General features: G+C 35.0%; 1 protein-coding gene across 1 annotated transcript in view; it reads left to right on the top strand.

Moving 5' to 3' along the window:
• Positions 1–16,521, top strand: part of LOC149783631 (dual specificity tyrosine-phosphorylation-regulated kinase 4-like) — a 209,085-nt gene that overhangs the window by 142,793 nt on the left and 49,771 nt on the right. Inside the window, exons 4-6 of the mRNA XM_089933148.1 lie at positions 6,379–6,601; positions 9,678–9,841; positions 13,290–13,426. Coding sequence (XP_089789274.1) covers positions 6,379–6,601; positions 9,678–9,841; positions 13,290–13,426 — 524 coding nt within the window. The remainder of the gene's footprint in view (positions 1–6,378; positions 6,602–9,677; positions 9,842–13,289; positions 13,427–16,521) is intronic.

Here is a 16,521-nt window from a genome sequence, read left to right as displayed (position 1 = left end):
AGAGCTAAGGCTAAATGCATGTTTTTTCTTTCTGTTATTATCAGTAATAAACGGATCAATTGTGGTTGTGTTGGCTCATGTCTTTGATAATAAAAATTAATCGACCTTTGGCATTGTTGAGATTGTCAACAATGCTTGCATTGAGTATTTTGATTTTTTTAGTGGCCTTGTTTAATTGCTATTGTGTTGTTCCAGGTGTTTGAAGTTAAGCGGAATGAATAATAATTCAACTGATCCGTGCACACGCTTACTCTGTTGTACTGGTTAAACAAGTTAAGTGTTACCTATGAACAACATTAAAAGTATAAACAGAAACAATATAAATCAAGACACTCTCCCGATGTTAATGAACATAAACACTTGATCTACTGAGTAAGAACAACATTGTTGTAGGAATTAGACAATGGCTGACCTTGAAATCTGGACAGAAGTTTTGCATTTTTCATGATTTAAATAATCACACAGTCAAGTCAATTTAATATGATTTTATTTCTGATTTTGGACATATGGAAATTGGAGTCAAGCTTGTGGAGTATGAGTCAGGGCTTGTGATATTTTTTAAGCCACCATCCCTGGGCATGTGCCCCCAAAAAAATTTCTTTGAGCTCTATTCAAACTACAAACAACAAAGATCCTGATCTGCCATAGCATAATGTGCCTGCAGATCATGGTCTATGCTGTATGATCTGATTACTCCTAACAAACTACACAGACCCAGATCTGTTGGCATATTATGCTACTGCAGATCTGGGTTTATGGAGTTTGCAGTAGGACTCATAGTGAGGTTATATGGTACTGGAATATCTGTTGCAATTTGTATTAGGTTTTATTCTTGTATTAGGTCTTATTCTTGTATTAGGTCTCATTCTTGTATTAGGTCTTATTCTTGTATTAGGTCTAATTCTTGGACATCAAGGTGTTGAAATGGATTAAAAGTCTTGAGATTGAGGCCCTTTTTTAAGGGTTATTGTGGGGAAAGTCTCTCTAGGAAGAAGCTGGAGATCAGTAATGGAATAAGATGCAAGGGAATGGACACCAGAAGCTAGAGTAATATTTCACTAAAATGTCAATACTTTGGCAGCTTATAACATATTGTACACTTAATTGTCCAACTCAGTTGATAAAATAGGGAATGCTTTAAATTGACCAAAATCTGCTATAATAGGACTAAGGGCATTTTGTCTCATTTGCACAAGCATTTTTCTCATCTGCAAAAAAATAGTTTGAAGTTGGTACATTATACATATACAAGTCAGTGTTGCAGGGTGTTTTAGTTTACTATAGTCAGTATAGGTGGACAGGCATCTATTTTGATTTTTGGATGACAGCTTAAGTTCTAATAAACAGATCTCAGTTTAGCTTGGCACATATTTTTCCTTTAGACCAGAGAGACCCTTTTGATTTGGTGACTAATAGCTCTAAAGTCAATACCACTGTTGCTGTAAGTATATATTTTGCCAATGTTTTTAATTTATGGATGATGATTTAGTATGTGTTTGTGTGGATGTGTGTGTTTTGGATTTTAACATATCTTGAACAGTTTTAATCATATTGTTACAATGTCTGCAGTGTGGACATTCATAGTGATGTCTAGCACTGGGGCATCATGCTGCAGACATGTAGCATCATGTCCCACCCAGTAAAACTATCCTGACACCAGGCCAACCAGCTGTAACACTAACCTCAATGCTGAGCACCAAGCAAGGCAGCTGCTAATAATATTTGTATCAGTGTTGGGTATGACTTGGCTGGTATTTCTATCAGTGTTGGGTATGACTTGGCTGGTATTTGCATCAGTATTGGGTATGACTTGGCCAGTATTTGTATCAGTGTTGGGTATGACTTGGCCAGTATTTGTATCAGTGTTGGGTATGACTTGGCCAGTATTTGCATCAGTATTGGGTATGACTTGGCCAGTATTTGTATCAGTATTGGGTATGACTTGGCCAGTATTTGTATCAGTGTTGGGTATGACTTGGCCAGTATTTGTATCAGTGTTGGGTATGACTTGGCCAGTATTTGTATCAGTGTTGGGTATGACTTGGCCAGTATTTGTATCAGTGTTGGGTATGACTTGGCCAGTATTTGTATCAGTGTTGGGTATGACTTGGCCAGTATTTGTATCAGTGTTGGGTATGGTATCTGCATCCGAGGCAGATGTAACTTGGTGTACATATCGTCATTAGAAGGTGTGTTGCATACCACATTGTCATGGTAAAAGTCATGGCTTGATTTTAAATTTTTATGTATACTTTCATTCCACTTTATCGTCTCAGAGCCATTTGATACAAGGAGACTGAGTTTATAGAATACTTCTGTACCATCACTACAATATGTGTCTCACACCTTTAGGGATTCATTTGAAACATGCTGGGGCCTTTTTGGTATTGGAACAAGTGTGGGTCTTTCTGCTATTGGAACATGTTTGGATCTTTCTGCCACTGGAACATGCTTGGGCCTTTCTGGTATTGAAACATGCTTGGGACTTCTGCTATTGGAACATACTTGGGATTTCTGCTGTTGGAACATGCTTGGGATTTCTGCAATTGAAACATGTTTAGACCTTTTTGAAAACATCTTTCAAATACTTATGTAGCAGCCATTGCAAATATATGTACCTTGTTTACCAAATGACATCGTGTGCATCTCACACAGCATGCTAACATTCAGTATGAAAGTCTCCACTAAAAGGGCTGAAACTTTCTTTTTTCCAGCTTGAACTCAGTAGGGGACATTTTTAAAACTAAACTGGTGCAAATGTAGTGTTTTGACTTGGTTGTCCTTAGTGTAGCCTTCATTGGCATGTAACTACATATTCTGGGAACCGCTTCGGTGGCCTACTGGTTAGAGCATCTGCCTCAGAAGTGGGAGGTTGTGGGTTCAAACCCCGGTCGAGTCAAACCAAAGACTTACAAAAATGGTACTAACAGCTGCCTTGCTAGGCGCTCAGCATTAAGAGGTTAGTGTTAGGACTGGTCAGCCTGGTGTCAGGATAATGTGACTGGGTGGGACATCATGCTACATATCTGTGGCATGATGCCTCAGTGCTAGACATCACTATAAACTGCCACACTGCAGATATCGTATCAATATGACTGAAAAATTGTTAAAGCTACATTAAAAATCCTAATCACACACACACATCTGGCGATTTTCAGTCTTTGAACTGTATCAGTGTATTAAAGTGTGTATGAGATGGAATTTTATAGAAAAACCATGAAGGGTTCAGAATCATTAGGGGTATCAGTGTATTGAGATGGAGTTTTTGTAGAAAGTCATGGCGTGTTCAGATTCAGTAGGGATATCAGTGTATTGAGGTGGAATTTTGTAGAAAGCCATGGGGTGTTCAGATTCACTAGGGGTATCAGTGTATTGAGGTGGAATTTTGTAGAAAGCCATGGGGTGTTCAGATTCACTAGGGGTATCAGTGTATTGAGGTGGAATTTTGTAGAAAAGTCATGAAGAGTTCAGATTCATTAGGGGTCTTGCCTGGAAGAACAAGGCACTGCTCACTCTTTCAAAGTTTTCTGTTGCACTTTGAATTGTGTTCTAAAACTACTGCATTTTGAAATAAATGAAACTTTGTATAATTATATATCATTATAAGGAGATTTTCACATACCACATTGGGGGTACTATCTTCAAGGTCAAGGTTATAGTTTTTTTTTCCCCCTTCACTGTCTCCATTTTGCACAATAAAATTAAAGTCATTTGAGATTGGAAACTTAAACATGATATATTTTTATATTAGCACTAGAATGTGTGTCATGTACCATATTGGGGTCCTATCATCAAGGTCAAGGTGTGTTGTGTACCATATATGAGGTCCTATCGTCAAGGTGAAGGTGTGTGTATACCATACTTGGGGTCCTATCATCAAGGTCAAGGTGTGTGTGTACCATATTTGGGGTCCTATCATCAAGGTCAGGCTGTGTTGTGTACTATATTTGGGGTCCTATCATCAAGGTCAAGGTGTGTTGTGTACCATATTTGGCGTCCTATCAAAGATCAAGCTCATGGATTCATATTTTAATTTTGACTTGCACACTTCCAATTCTCGCAGTAACTTAAAACCTGTGTAATGTCAAGGGGTCAGACTTTGTATTCTTACATGTCATCATTAGAATGCGTGTTTTGTATGCTACATTTCATTATCCTTTCTTCAAGATCAAGGTCACTCATTATTAAATTTTCCATTATGCTTTCCTTTTCATTTAACTTTAGAGTCATTCGAGATAATTGGACATAACTGAGTATCATCCCTAAAGAGAATTTAGGGTCCCATCTTCAAGTCACAGGTCAATATTTTTTCAGTATTTGTCACATTTTCTCTTGTCAGTAACTTTAAAGCTGTGTATAGATAAATGGATGAAGATTTGAGGACTTGTACATTGTTACTAGAAGATTTTGTATATAACACTTTATAGGGTCATATATTGAAGGTCAAGGTCGCTGATCATTATTTTTTTTTATGAAACCCACAAAATAGTAAGTGAAATTACAACGGTGTTTGGAAAGTTTCATCAGATGATGTTTTAGCTACCCATAAATATGTTCAAATAGTATGACATGTATGCATTTGTGTTGAGAATATTTTTATCAGATTTCCATTTTTGAGGAAAAATGAGATTTTTTTCAAGACTGGTCTGTAGCATATCACTTATGAGGGTATAGATAGATATGCAATTATCATTACTGTATGTTTCTGGTATATGAATAATCTGAATTAACCCAGAGTACCCTCACACAAACAAACATGTTTTTTGGACTTGTATTTCATGTGAGTATAGTGGTACCAGAAAAATTTACCTACTTATAGATTGTAAAATGTACAACATATTTTATGTTGTGGATATAAAATTGTATGTAAAGAGACTAAGTGAGGACATAAAATGGTATGTACAGATACTCACTGAGGACATAAATGGTATATATAGAGACTTGTTGAGGACACAAAATGGTATGTACAGAGAGACTCAGTAAGGACACAAATGATATGTATAGAGACTTGTTGAGGACATAAAATGGTATGTACAGAGAGTCAGTGAGGACATAAATGGTATGTATAGACTTGTTGAGGACATAAAATGGTATTACAGAGACTCATTGAAGATATGAAAGGATATGCACAGAGACTGTGAGGACATAAAAATGATATGTATAGAGACTCAGTGAGGACATACAATGGTATATTCAGGAACTCTGTGAGGACATAAAATGGTATCTATAGTGACTTGTTGACGACATGAAATGGTATTACAGAGACTCATTGAAGATATGAAAGGATATGCATAGAGACTGTGAGGACATAAAAATGGTATGTATAGAGACCTCAATGAGGACATACAATGGTATATTCAGGAACTCTGTGAGGACATAAAATGGTATCTGTAGTGACTTGTTGAGGACATAAAATGGTATTACAGAGACTCTGAGGACATAAAATGGTATTATAGAGACTTGCTGATGACAAAAATGCTATGTACAGAGAATGTGAGGACAAAAATGACATGTAGAGAGACTCATTGATGACATTGAATGGTATGTACAGAGATACAGTCAGGACATAAAATGGTATGTACGTAGATACAGTGAGGACATTGAATGGTATTCACAAAAGATACAGTGAGGACATAAAATGGTATGTACAGAGATGCAGTGAGGGCATAAAATGGTATATACAGAGATTGAGGACATAAAATGGTGTGTATAGAGATACAGTGGGGACATAAAATGTTATGTTCAGAGATACAGTGAGTATGTAAAATGGTACATACAGAGACTTTGAGGACATAAAATGGTACATACAGAGACTGAGGAGGACATAAAATGGTACATACACAGACACACTGAGTACATAAAATGGTATATACAGAGACTCTGAGGACATACGATGGTACAAACAGACACAGTGAGTACATAAAATGGTATGCACAGAGACTAAGTGAGGACATATATGGTATGTATAGAGACTTGGTGAGGACATAATATAGTATTACAGAGACTTAGTGAGGAAATAAAATGGTATGTACATAGACAAAGTTATGAGGAGGTTTTTCATCAAATGGTCACTTCCTTATGTAGGTTACAAATTCTCAAATAAAAGCATGCATAATATATGTATTGTTGTTTATTGATTGGATTGTATTCATTAGACCATGTATATCATTCCTATTTCTGTGCTAGTATGGATTTACATTTCAATATGCTAGAGTTAATGTGGTAAACCAAAGATGTTTCTTTTGTACAGCAAATTTGACTCCTTTTTTCTCATATAAAATGACCAGATCTCAAGATTTCGTACCCATTTCAATATCTAGGCATATAAGCAAACAGAATTTTAGTGTGCAAAATAAGAACAGTTCTACCATATTTCAGGGTAAACTTGTAGCCACTGTAGCACCAACAACATTACCTCATTTGAATCAGTCGGAACATCGACATCAACATCACAAACATAACCAGGATGACCCAAACAGTTCACTTCCACATCTCAGCAAGCCAGAGGGACTCAGTCGGCAAAACACCACCTATTCCTCTGCAACTCCTGATCGAGGTAAAAGAGATCAGTATGGAAATAAACTGCCAATGACAGCTGCTGGTAAGTGCCAAGTTCAAAAGTTTAAAATATTTATTCTACCTCAATTGTGCAAGTTCTTACACACTACTCTCTGTACTCATGACAGCTTTAAATGTTTTTCTTAGAGCTGAAGAAAGACTAGAAACTGAACATTACTTATACTGTAAGACTCAGAAATGCTGGTAAATGTCCTATCGTCACATTTACTTACCTTACTTATTACAAAAAAGTCAGACAAATACCAGTCATGCTGGTAAACAGTCAGAGTTGGATCATTTCTCATTGATGTGACATTTAATGTTAAGAATACACTGGTAAAATGGTCCCAGTTTGTGGCAATTACAGATAATGTGTCAGTACAACCTTACTGGTAAATGTTACTACAGTCTTGCCAATTAATACCAGTAGCACATTACTGATAATGTTAATACAGACTCGTTGATAGGTGCCACTAACCCCTCACTGGTAAATGTTACTACAGTCTTGCCAATTAATACCAGTAGCACATTACTGATAATGTTAATATAGACTCATTGATAGATGCCACTAGCCCCTCACTGGTAAATGTTACTACAGTCTTGCCAATTAATACCAGTAGCACATTACTGATAATGTTAATACAGACTCGTTGATAGATGCCACTAGCCCCTCACTGGTAAATGTTACTACAGTCTTGCCAATTAATACCAGTAGCACATTACTGATAATGTTAATACAGACTCGTTGATAGATGCCACTAGCCCCTCACTGGTAAATGATACCACAGGCTTGCTGATAAATGCCACCACAAACTATTACTGGTAACTGTTAGTACAGACTGATAAATGCCAGTAGCACCTCACTGGTAATGTTTCTATAGATGCACTGACAAATGCGATTAGCACCTCACTGGTAATGTTTCTATAGATGCACTGACAAATGCCAGTAGCACCTCACTGGTAATGTTTCTATAGATGCAGTGACAAATGCCAGTATTACCTCACTGGTAATGTTTCTATAGATGCACTGACAAATGCCAGTAGCACCTCACTGGTAATGTTTCTATAGATGCACTGACAAATGCCAGTATCACCTCACTGGTAATGTTTCTATAGATGCACTGACAAATGCCAGTATCACCTCACTGGTAATGTTTCTATAGATGCACTGACAAATGCCAGTATCACCTCACTGGTAATGTTTCTATAGATGCACTGACAAATGCATTTCAGATTAACATTTAGTTTGCTTCTGTAAGGGGTTCACATAGCTGGTTGTCTGTCTCTATACAAAGTTCACATTACTGGTTGTCAGTAATGAACATTAATGGATTTGAATCAAACTTTTCTTAAAAATAAATTATTTTTGCTTTTTATGTCAATTTGCCTTAGCTTTTGCCAATATTTCTGGCAAGGGATATAGAGAAGACATTATTAAGTGTATGATACACAGTGAGTGTGCTCAAAAAAGTTTTGTTTGCATTTAACTAAAACATGTAAACTTATAAATAAAATCTATATATCCGCAAACAAGTACATGGTATATTTTTACAGCCTTGGTTATTATGGTGATGTCATTACGTTGTTAAGATTTAAATTTCAGTGCAAATATTGTTTTGAAAAGAACAAAATATGGATGATGTTGTTCATTTGGTCATTAGGATACAGCGTCTGTGATGAACAGGTTCAGAGACTCTTTAAGTGTACAGACATGGCCTAAATGAAATTGTAATCTACTAAATGGAAAAATAGGAAAGATTTTGCACATTGAACTCAGCATATTTTGTACTGGATACTGGAAATTAATGCACCAGTAAGTTGTCTAATATTGCTTTTTTTTTTCTGTGGATTTTAAATTGATAATTGATCTTGGCCCAAAGCTGTGACAACTTGTTATGTGTCAACTGCACATGACAAATTAAGTGAAAACTTGATAAGTACAAGGTGTGTTTTATAGGTTACTGTTGCTTTTCCATTTCCTATTTTATTATCTCCAGTGTTCAGGTTAGTTAACTTTACAAAAATTACTTGACCTGGCTTCAATTACTTTTGTACTAAAGATCAATATTTTTTGCTCATAAGTTGGCACAAATTTGAAATGGCTGTATGTCATATTTTTTTAAAAATGTTTTAAATTGACTAATTTTCTTTGTTTATTTGTCTCACAGAAAGCATCCTGGCATAAAGATCCTTTGGAACTAGTGTACAGGTGATAGTGATCTACCACCAAAAATCGCCAGTGTTACTAAAAATAGAAGATTTTTAAATGACACCCTCAAAAATGTTGGATAGGATTTGATCAACCTTTACAGAAAGCATCATAGTTTGATGACCTTACAAAATTTGTACCAGTCACACTGTTCCACCATCAGATATAGCCACCATTGCTAAACAGAAAATAAACCCATTAATTTCTTATAAATAAAAATCCAGTCTTGACTTTGAACAAATTTGAAATGAATTGTTCTTTGTTCAGATTTATGCAAATGCTATTATTCTGCCATAAAATGTGTGCCATTTTAAAAGTAGCATTAGCACAACTTTATCTCATAAAAGTGCGGAACTAAATTTGGCCAACTTTGGCACAGAGTGACTTGGCATAGGGTCCTATTCATATTGGACAAATAATGATGAACATGCTGCTGTGCCTTCAGATTTGGATGAAGATAAAAAAATTAAAGAAAGCATGTAACAATTGTTTCATAGCATATGCAATCAGCAGCATTGGAAGAAATTCCTAAAGAAAGCTGCCTACTGAGCTTTATGAATAATCATATACTCACCTGGTCCTTTTGTCCCTGTCATGATAAGAAAAAAAAATCTTGCTTCTTTGTGTGCCAACACCATATTCAGTATTACCCATGACTATATGTCCCATCAGATCATTTACATTTCACATTAACTTGTGAAGGACTTTATGGATGGATTGAAACCCAAGTTTGGAAAGCAACTTTTCAATAAGAAAACCTTGGTTGAGGATTTTGTTGCTGTTTGTCAACAAAATTTAATGAAGGCATGACTTTGCCATTTAATTGCATCACACAGGGACATCTGTGTTATCTGTTCACATTTTTAGTCATACCTCAAAAGATAAACAAAAGTTTCTTTGGATTTTGCAGATGCACTCAAGATATACAGAGGAAAACTGACAGTTTTTGAGCAGACAGAGATTTTAGACTACCCAGAAATCTGGTTCCTTGGCTTGGAGGCAAAGAAAGTAGAAGTTGTACCTGGAGGCGCACAAAACAATGGCTATGATGATGAGAATGGGTCCTATGTCAAGGTAAATGATGATGAGAATGGGTCCTATATCAAGGTAAATGATGATGAAAATGGGTCATATATCAAGGTAAATGATGATGAGAATGGGTCCTATATCAAGGTAAATGATGATGAAAATGGGTCATATATCAAGGTAAATGATGATGAAAATGGGTCATATATCAAGGTAAATGATGATGAAAATCGGTCCTATATCAAGGTAAATGGCAATGAGAATGGGTCCTATATCAAGATAAATGATGATGAAAATGGGTCATATATCAAGGTAAATGATGATGAGAACGGGTCCTATATCAAGGTAAATGATGATGAAAATGGGTCCTATATCAAGGTAAATGATGATGAAAATGGGTCATATATCAAGGTAAATGATGATGAGAATGGGTCCTGTATCAAGGTAAATGATGATGAAAATGGGTCCTATATCAAGGTAAATGATGATGAAAATGGGTCATATATCAAGGTAAATGATGATGAGAATGGGTCCTGTATCAAGGTAAATGATGATGAAAATGGGTCATATATCAAGGTAAATGATGATGAGAATGGGTCATACATCAAGGTAAATGATGATGAAAATGGGTCATATATCAAGGTAAATGATGATGAGAATGGGTCCTATATCAAGGTAAATGATGATGAGAATGGGTCCTGTATCAAGGTAAGTGATGATGAAAATGGGTCATATATCAAGGTAAATGATGATGAGAATGGGTCCTATATCAAGGTAAATGATGATGAAAATGGGTCCTATATCAAGGTAAATGATGATGAAAATGGGTCATATATCAAGGTAAATGATGATGAGAATGGGTCCTGTATCAAGGTAAATGATGATGAGAATGGGTCATATATCAAGGTAAATGATGATGAGAATGGGTCCTATATCAAGGTAAATGATGATGAAAATGGGTCATATATCAAGGTAAATGATGATGAGAATGGGTCCTGTATCAAGGTAAATGATGATGAAAATGGGTCATTCATCAAGGTAAATGATGATGAAAATGGGTCTTATATCAAGGTAAATGATGAACTTTTATTCTTCACCACGTTTTCAAAAAATATAAATAGTAATAGGGTAATCCCATACTGTATTGATGTTCACGGGAACTATACAAATGTGCTGTGATATTGTAAAGATTACCATTTTGCTGGGATATATTATATGGAAAAGTATTGTTTCATTCAGCCTTGCATGACTGAATGAGATTTTAGCAAAATGAGTGTCTGGTACATAAAAACAACTCCCAAAACTGTGTTTTTCCTTGCAACACCAGAATGAGGCTTTCTAAAAATTTGGAAAAGTAGTTTGAACGACTAGGTGATGTAATACATCATTGTGATGGTGAGATGATGTCATGTTTTGTGTACATAGTGACAGTTTCAATGACTGAGTGAGATACAATTCCTATTATTAGTGTCTGTTTAGAAAAAAAATGTTAAATTATATCCTTTTACTTTTTTACTTAACTGATAGAGTGCAAAAAGTATCTTAAAATGGTCAACTTTCTCTAAAGTAAAAATATTAATTGTGGAGTACCACAGGGATCTATCCTTGGACCTTGTTATTCATTCTATTTATCAACAACTTACCTCTTAAGATTGGAACTTCAATTTCTTCCACTGACCTCCATGCAGACCATGCTACACTGTCAGAGATTGGTAAAACCAAAATGGCACTTGAAAATAACTTACAAGATGCTCTCAACATACTTAAGTCTGGTGCAAGGAAAACAGTATGATCAGAAATGCAGAAAAAACGAAAACCCTACTAGCTACAATGCAACAATAATGAGCAAGGCTAGATAGCAACAAATTCCAGGTCCTATTTGACAATGTGAGCCATAATATGACCTCTCATGATAAAATTCTTGGTGTATTTGTAGATAACAATCTTATTTGGTCTGTTCACATTAAACATGTTTCAAAAAAGGTCAATTCTTATTTTTGGCTACTGAGGAAAATCAAAACATACATTCTTCTTCAGTTTAGGGTCATCTTTTATAAAAGTTATATTCAGCCATATCTGGACTATTATAATGTAATTTGGGGTAATACCTCTAATTCAAACATTACAACACTTTTAAGACTCCAAAAGATGGCTTGCCATATAATTCTAGATAAGTGTATTGACAGTTTCAGGATGCAATGAATAATATAAAGATTTTAACAATACATGAAAGAATATTTCTTAGAAAGGCCAAACTGATGTATAAAGTATCCAGAAAAGCCATTCCTGTCTATCTAAGCAATATCTATCATCAAAGAGATGCTGATGGAACTCCAAATTTAAGGTCCATAATAATTAAAAATTATATTATACCAAGGCCAAAGAAGGAATTGTTTAAAAAAGTTTTCAATATGCTGGTCCACTGGTATGGAACAACATTCCCAGTGATATGAGGCAGGCTACTAACATTTTTTCTTTTCAAAATCAATGTCTCAAATGGATGAAATCTTTAGACAATTGAACAGTTCTAGTACAATAAATACTGCCTGCTTTTATATAATTTTGCATCATTTTTACAGTTGAATTTATCAATGCAGGATAATATTTTATATTTTATATATGTTTATTTGTTCACAGATGCTGTGCATATGTTCCAGGCTTGATACTTTGATTTTTAAAATCACTTAATTATCTTGTGTCAAGCCAGATTCTTCACATCATGTTGTAAATACTGTATATATTGTACATAACAGATAGAAGGCTTCAAGGAAGATTAGTTTTGTAACTAACTGAGTTACCTTCTCTAAATAAAGTCTTTATTATTATTATTATTATTATTATTATCATCATAATTATTATTATGATTATTATTAGTATTATTATTATTATTATTCTTTTAAGCTTAAAATAGAACTTTGGCTTGAATGATTGTAGAAAGTTAGTCAAAGTACATTTTGACAGAGCAAGAAATGTCCTTGTAATTTCACTTGTTCAGAAAAGAAAGCTTCCAAACTGCCATCTTTCAGAATCAGCAATGACTGAAACCTTTTATCAGACCCTAATATGGTTAAATCAGTATCATAGGGATCTGTGGCTGTGTTATATCAGAGACTTTTTTACTGCAAGGGCATTATAATGAGATACAACTGTACATGTATTTCAGGTCATGCATGATCATCTGTTGTATGGATATGAGATACAACTGTACATGTATTTCAGGTCATGCATGATCATCTGTTGTATGGATATGAGATACAACTGTACATGTATTTCAGGTTATGTATGATCATCTGTTGTATGGATATGAGATACAACTGTACATGTATTTCAGGTCATGCATGATCATCTGTTGTATGGATATGAGATACAACTGTACATGTATTTCAGGTCATGCATGATCATCTGTTGTATGGATATGAGATACAACTGTACATGTATTTCAGGTTATGTATGATCTGGTGCACAGATATGAGATAGAACTGTGCATGTATTTCAGGTTATGCACGATCATCTAGTCTACAGATATGAGATTCTAGAGGTGCTTGGGAAAGGGTCTTTTGGACAAGTAGTCAAGTGTTATGACCACAAGATCGACCAGATGGTAGCTGTGAAGATAATACGCAACAAGAAAAGGTATAAAATTACTTGTTAGCAATCAATATTAATAATCTACTTGTTTACAAGTCTATGCTCTTAAAAAAAGTAACAGAAAAGAGTGAAGACAACAAGCTTTGCAAAATTTAACAAATAATTTATTTCCCTAGAACACAAAGTAAAATATGAGAAAACAGAACTTATGGTATTGAGCACTTTTGTATTTCCAGAGAAAATAATCACTTGAACTCAGTAATTTAAAGAAAAGAAAATTTAGCCCATGTTGGTCACAACATAATACAACCTAAATTGCTAGATGTTAAAACATGACTGTTAAAATCCTCACAGTCACAAGTTAATATAGTTCTCTGCTTGACCTCAGGTCACAATTAGCATTTTCTAAAAACAACCAATACCTAATGGAAAATAACCTTCTAGAATGGTCTAATGAGCCTTGCTTATTTACAACACAATAGCCAGAAAAATTCACTTTAAAATCTACCCTGACCAACATATTTAGTCCTTATGTTTACCTGAATATTAATCCTAATAATAAGCTCATACACATTGAGAATAATGAAGCTATTATTACTTGTTTACATAAATGAAATTAAAAAAATTAAAAAAGTCAGGTCAAGCAGAAATGAACTCAATTTTGGACAAGGTCAAGTCCAGCAAACAATGTTACATTACAATGACATGTAATGAAATAACAAAATTTACTAAGAGACAAACAAATAAATTAAATATATATAACATACTGAAGTTCATGATTATTTACAAAAAAAACTTGTTCTTTAGTTATTTAATTTGTCACTTTGAGTCATAATTGGTTTGAATCATGTTTTCTATACACCACCATAAATCATCCTACAGTACTCTCTCACTATAACACTGTGCATGAGTCATAATTATAATAATAGTGGATGCCTTATGTTGAGGTATTTTATTCATAATATTAGTATTAAAGAATGAAATATATCCATAACTATATCTACCCTATATAAATGACTACCTTGATATTCATGTATTTATACATAATATTAGCATTAAATAATGACACAGAATCCATGACCACCACACCTGCCATATAAAAGTGACTGCTTTATCCTGAGGTCCCCTATAATGAGAGGTCTTTGTTGTAGAATCATTCATTTATCAAGAATGCAGTATATTATGCATTTTTTTAATGACATAAATCCTTTTATCATTATTGTATTATTTGTCATTTTTTAATGACATAAAAATCCTTTTATCAGTATTGTATTATTTGTCATTTTGTTATCACTGAAAGTTGGTGTTAATTTACAGTAAATGAGAGATTGATAATTTGCATGAAGCTTGTTTGTCAAAATTGATTATTGCATGTATCAGGTTGTACATTTTTAAAACAACTTAATTCTTTGCAAACTATTGCCACTTGTTGAAACCACTGGGGTTGTCAGATTTTTATAAAGTGTATTTTTCATGATTTAGACGTGTACAGTTTTAGTAATTGAGTGATGGAACATTACAAGTTTTAAAAAGTCTGTTTTATTTTGGTGAATCATTGAAGGTGTTTTTGTCTCAACCTTTTGAAAGAAAAATGTGAGAAATAATAAGTCTAATGTCCTCAATTGCTGTTCGATTAAAGCAGGGGTCTTAAACACATGGCCCATGGGTATCATGTGGCCCGCCAATCCATATCCTGTGGTCCACAAAATGATTGGCATCACAAGGTGTCATGAAAGATAGCAAAGTTGGTGCGGCCTGCAGGCCATCGAAAATGACCTTGTGCAGCCCTCAGGGTGGTTTGAGTTTGAGACCCCTGGATTAGAGAAAAGAAGAGTGTGTGTGTGTGTGTGTGTGTGTGTTGGCACCTCAGCACAGTGTTGACAGTTGTTGTTGTTGTAGGGTTTAACGCCATTTTTCAGCACATGATAGGCTATACATGGCGGCCAGTATTGATGGTGGAGGAAGAACATGGGAAAACCCTGGAAAGAATCACCGACCCTCGAGAAGCTACTGACAATTTTTCTCACATACCCACATTGGCCGAATCCGAGACTCGAACCTATGCAGACAGAGGTGAGATGGCAGTGATCTGTAACGGAGAGCGCTTTAGACCACTCGGCCACTCGGGGCCCCCAATGTTGACAGTATGGTGCTAATTAAATGTAAAGTTTAAAAAATGTGAAGACCAAGAACTGCACAGAAACTCTTGGAAGATGAACCCTTTCAGCTAGATGTAACATGACATACTAGGAAATGAGAATTGCAGAAAAACTCCTGAAATATAAACCCTTCCAGCTAGATGTAACATGACGTACTAGGAAATGAGAATTGCAGAAAAACTCCTGGAATATAAACCATCCCAGCTAGATGTAACATGATGAGTGAAATGAGAATTGCAGATAAACTCATGAAAGATAAACCCTTCCAGCTAAATGTAACATGAAGAAGGAAATAAAAATTAAAATCTCTTGGAAGATAAACCCTCCCAGCTAAAATTAACTTGACGAGGGAAGTGAGAATTGCAGAAAACTCTTTGAAAATAAACCATTCCAGCTAAATGTAATATGATGAAGGAAACGAGAATTAAAAACTCTTGGAAGATAAACCTTTCCAGCTAAATGTAACTTGAGGAGGGAAATGAGAATAGTTCAGAAACTCTTGGAATATAAACCCTTCCAGCTAAATATAACATGACAAGGGAAATGAGCAATGAGATGCTATGTATATATTTATCAGTTTTTAATGGCACCTCAGCACAGTAGTGGCTGCCTAGTGCCACATTTGCACACTGAAGGTTACAGCAAGGGAAAAGTAACCCAGATGTATATCCTTGTCTGGACTATATGACATTATGATACTTTCATGAAACTGGATCCAGTTATATATCATGATTAGACAGTATGTTATATACATTACTTATGCCCCTTGCATCACAGTCAAGGCCACAGCAAGAGAGAGTATAAACCAGTATCTATTTTTGAGTATAACTTTTGAACAGTTGAGATATTTTTTGTTGACAGTGTCTCCTGTATTGATAGTCATACCTGCTGCATGATGATGGTCAAGGTTACAATGAGTATAGTGTGAGTCAGTGGCCTGTTTCATTATTCAGATTGTCTCCCCTACATATATTTTGATGA

Source organism: Sinohyriopsis cumingii, chromosome 14 (assembly GCF_028554795.1).
Source record: "Sinohyriopsis cumingii isolate HCF-2022 chromosome 14, ASM2855479v2, whole genome shotgun sequence".
NCBI lineage: Eukaryota > Metazoa > Mollusca > Bivalvia > Unionida > Unionidae > Sinohyriopsis > Sinohyriopsis cumingii.
Note: the sequence above shows the minus strand (reverse complement) of the source record. Positions and strands in the feature narration are given on the sequence as shown.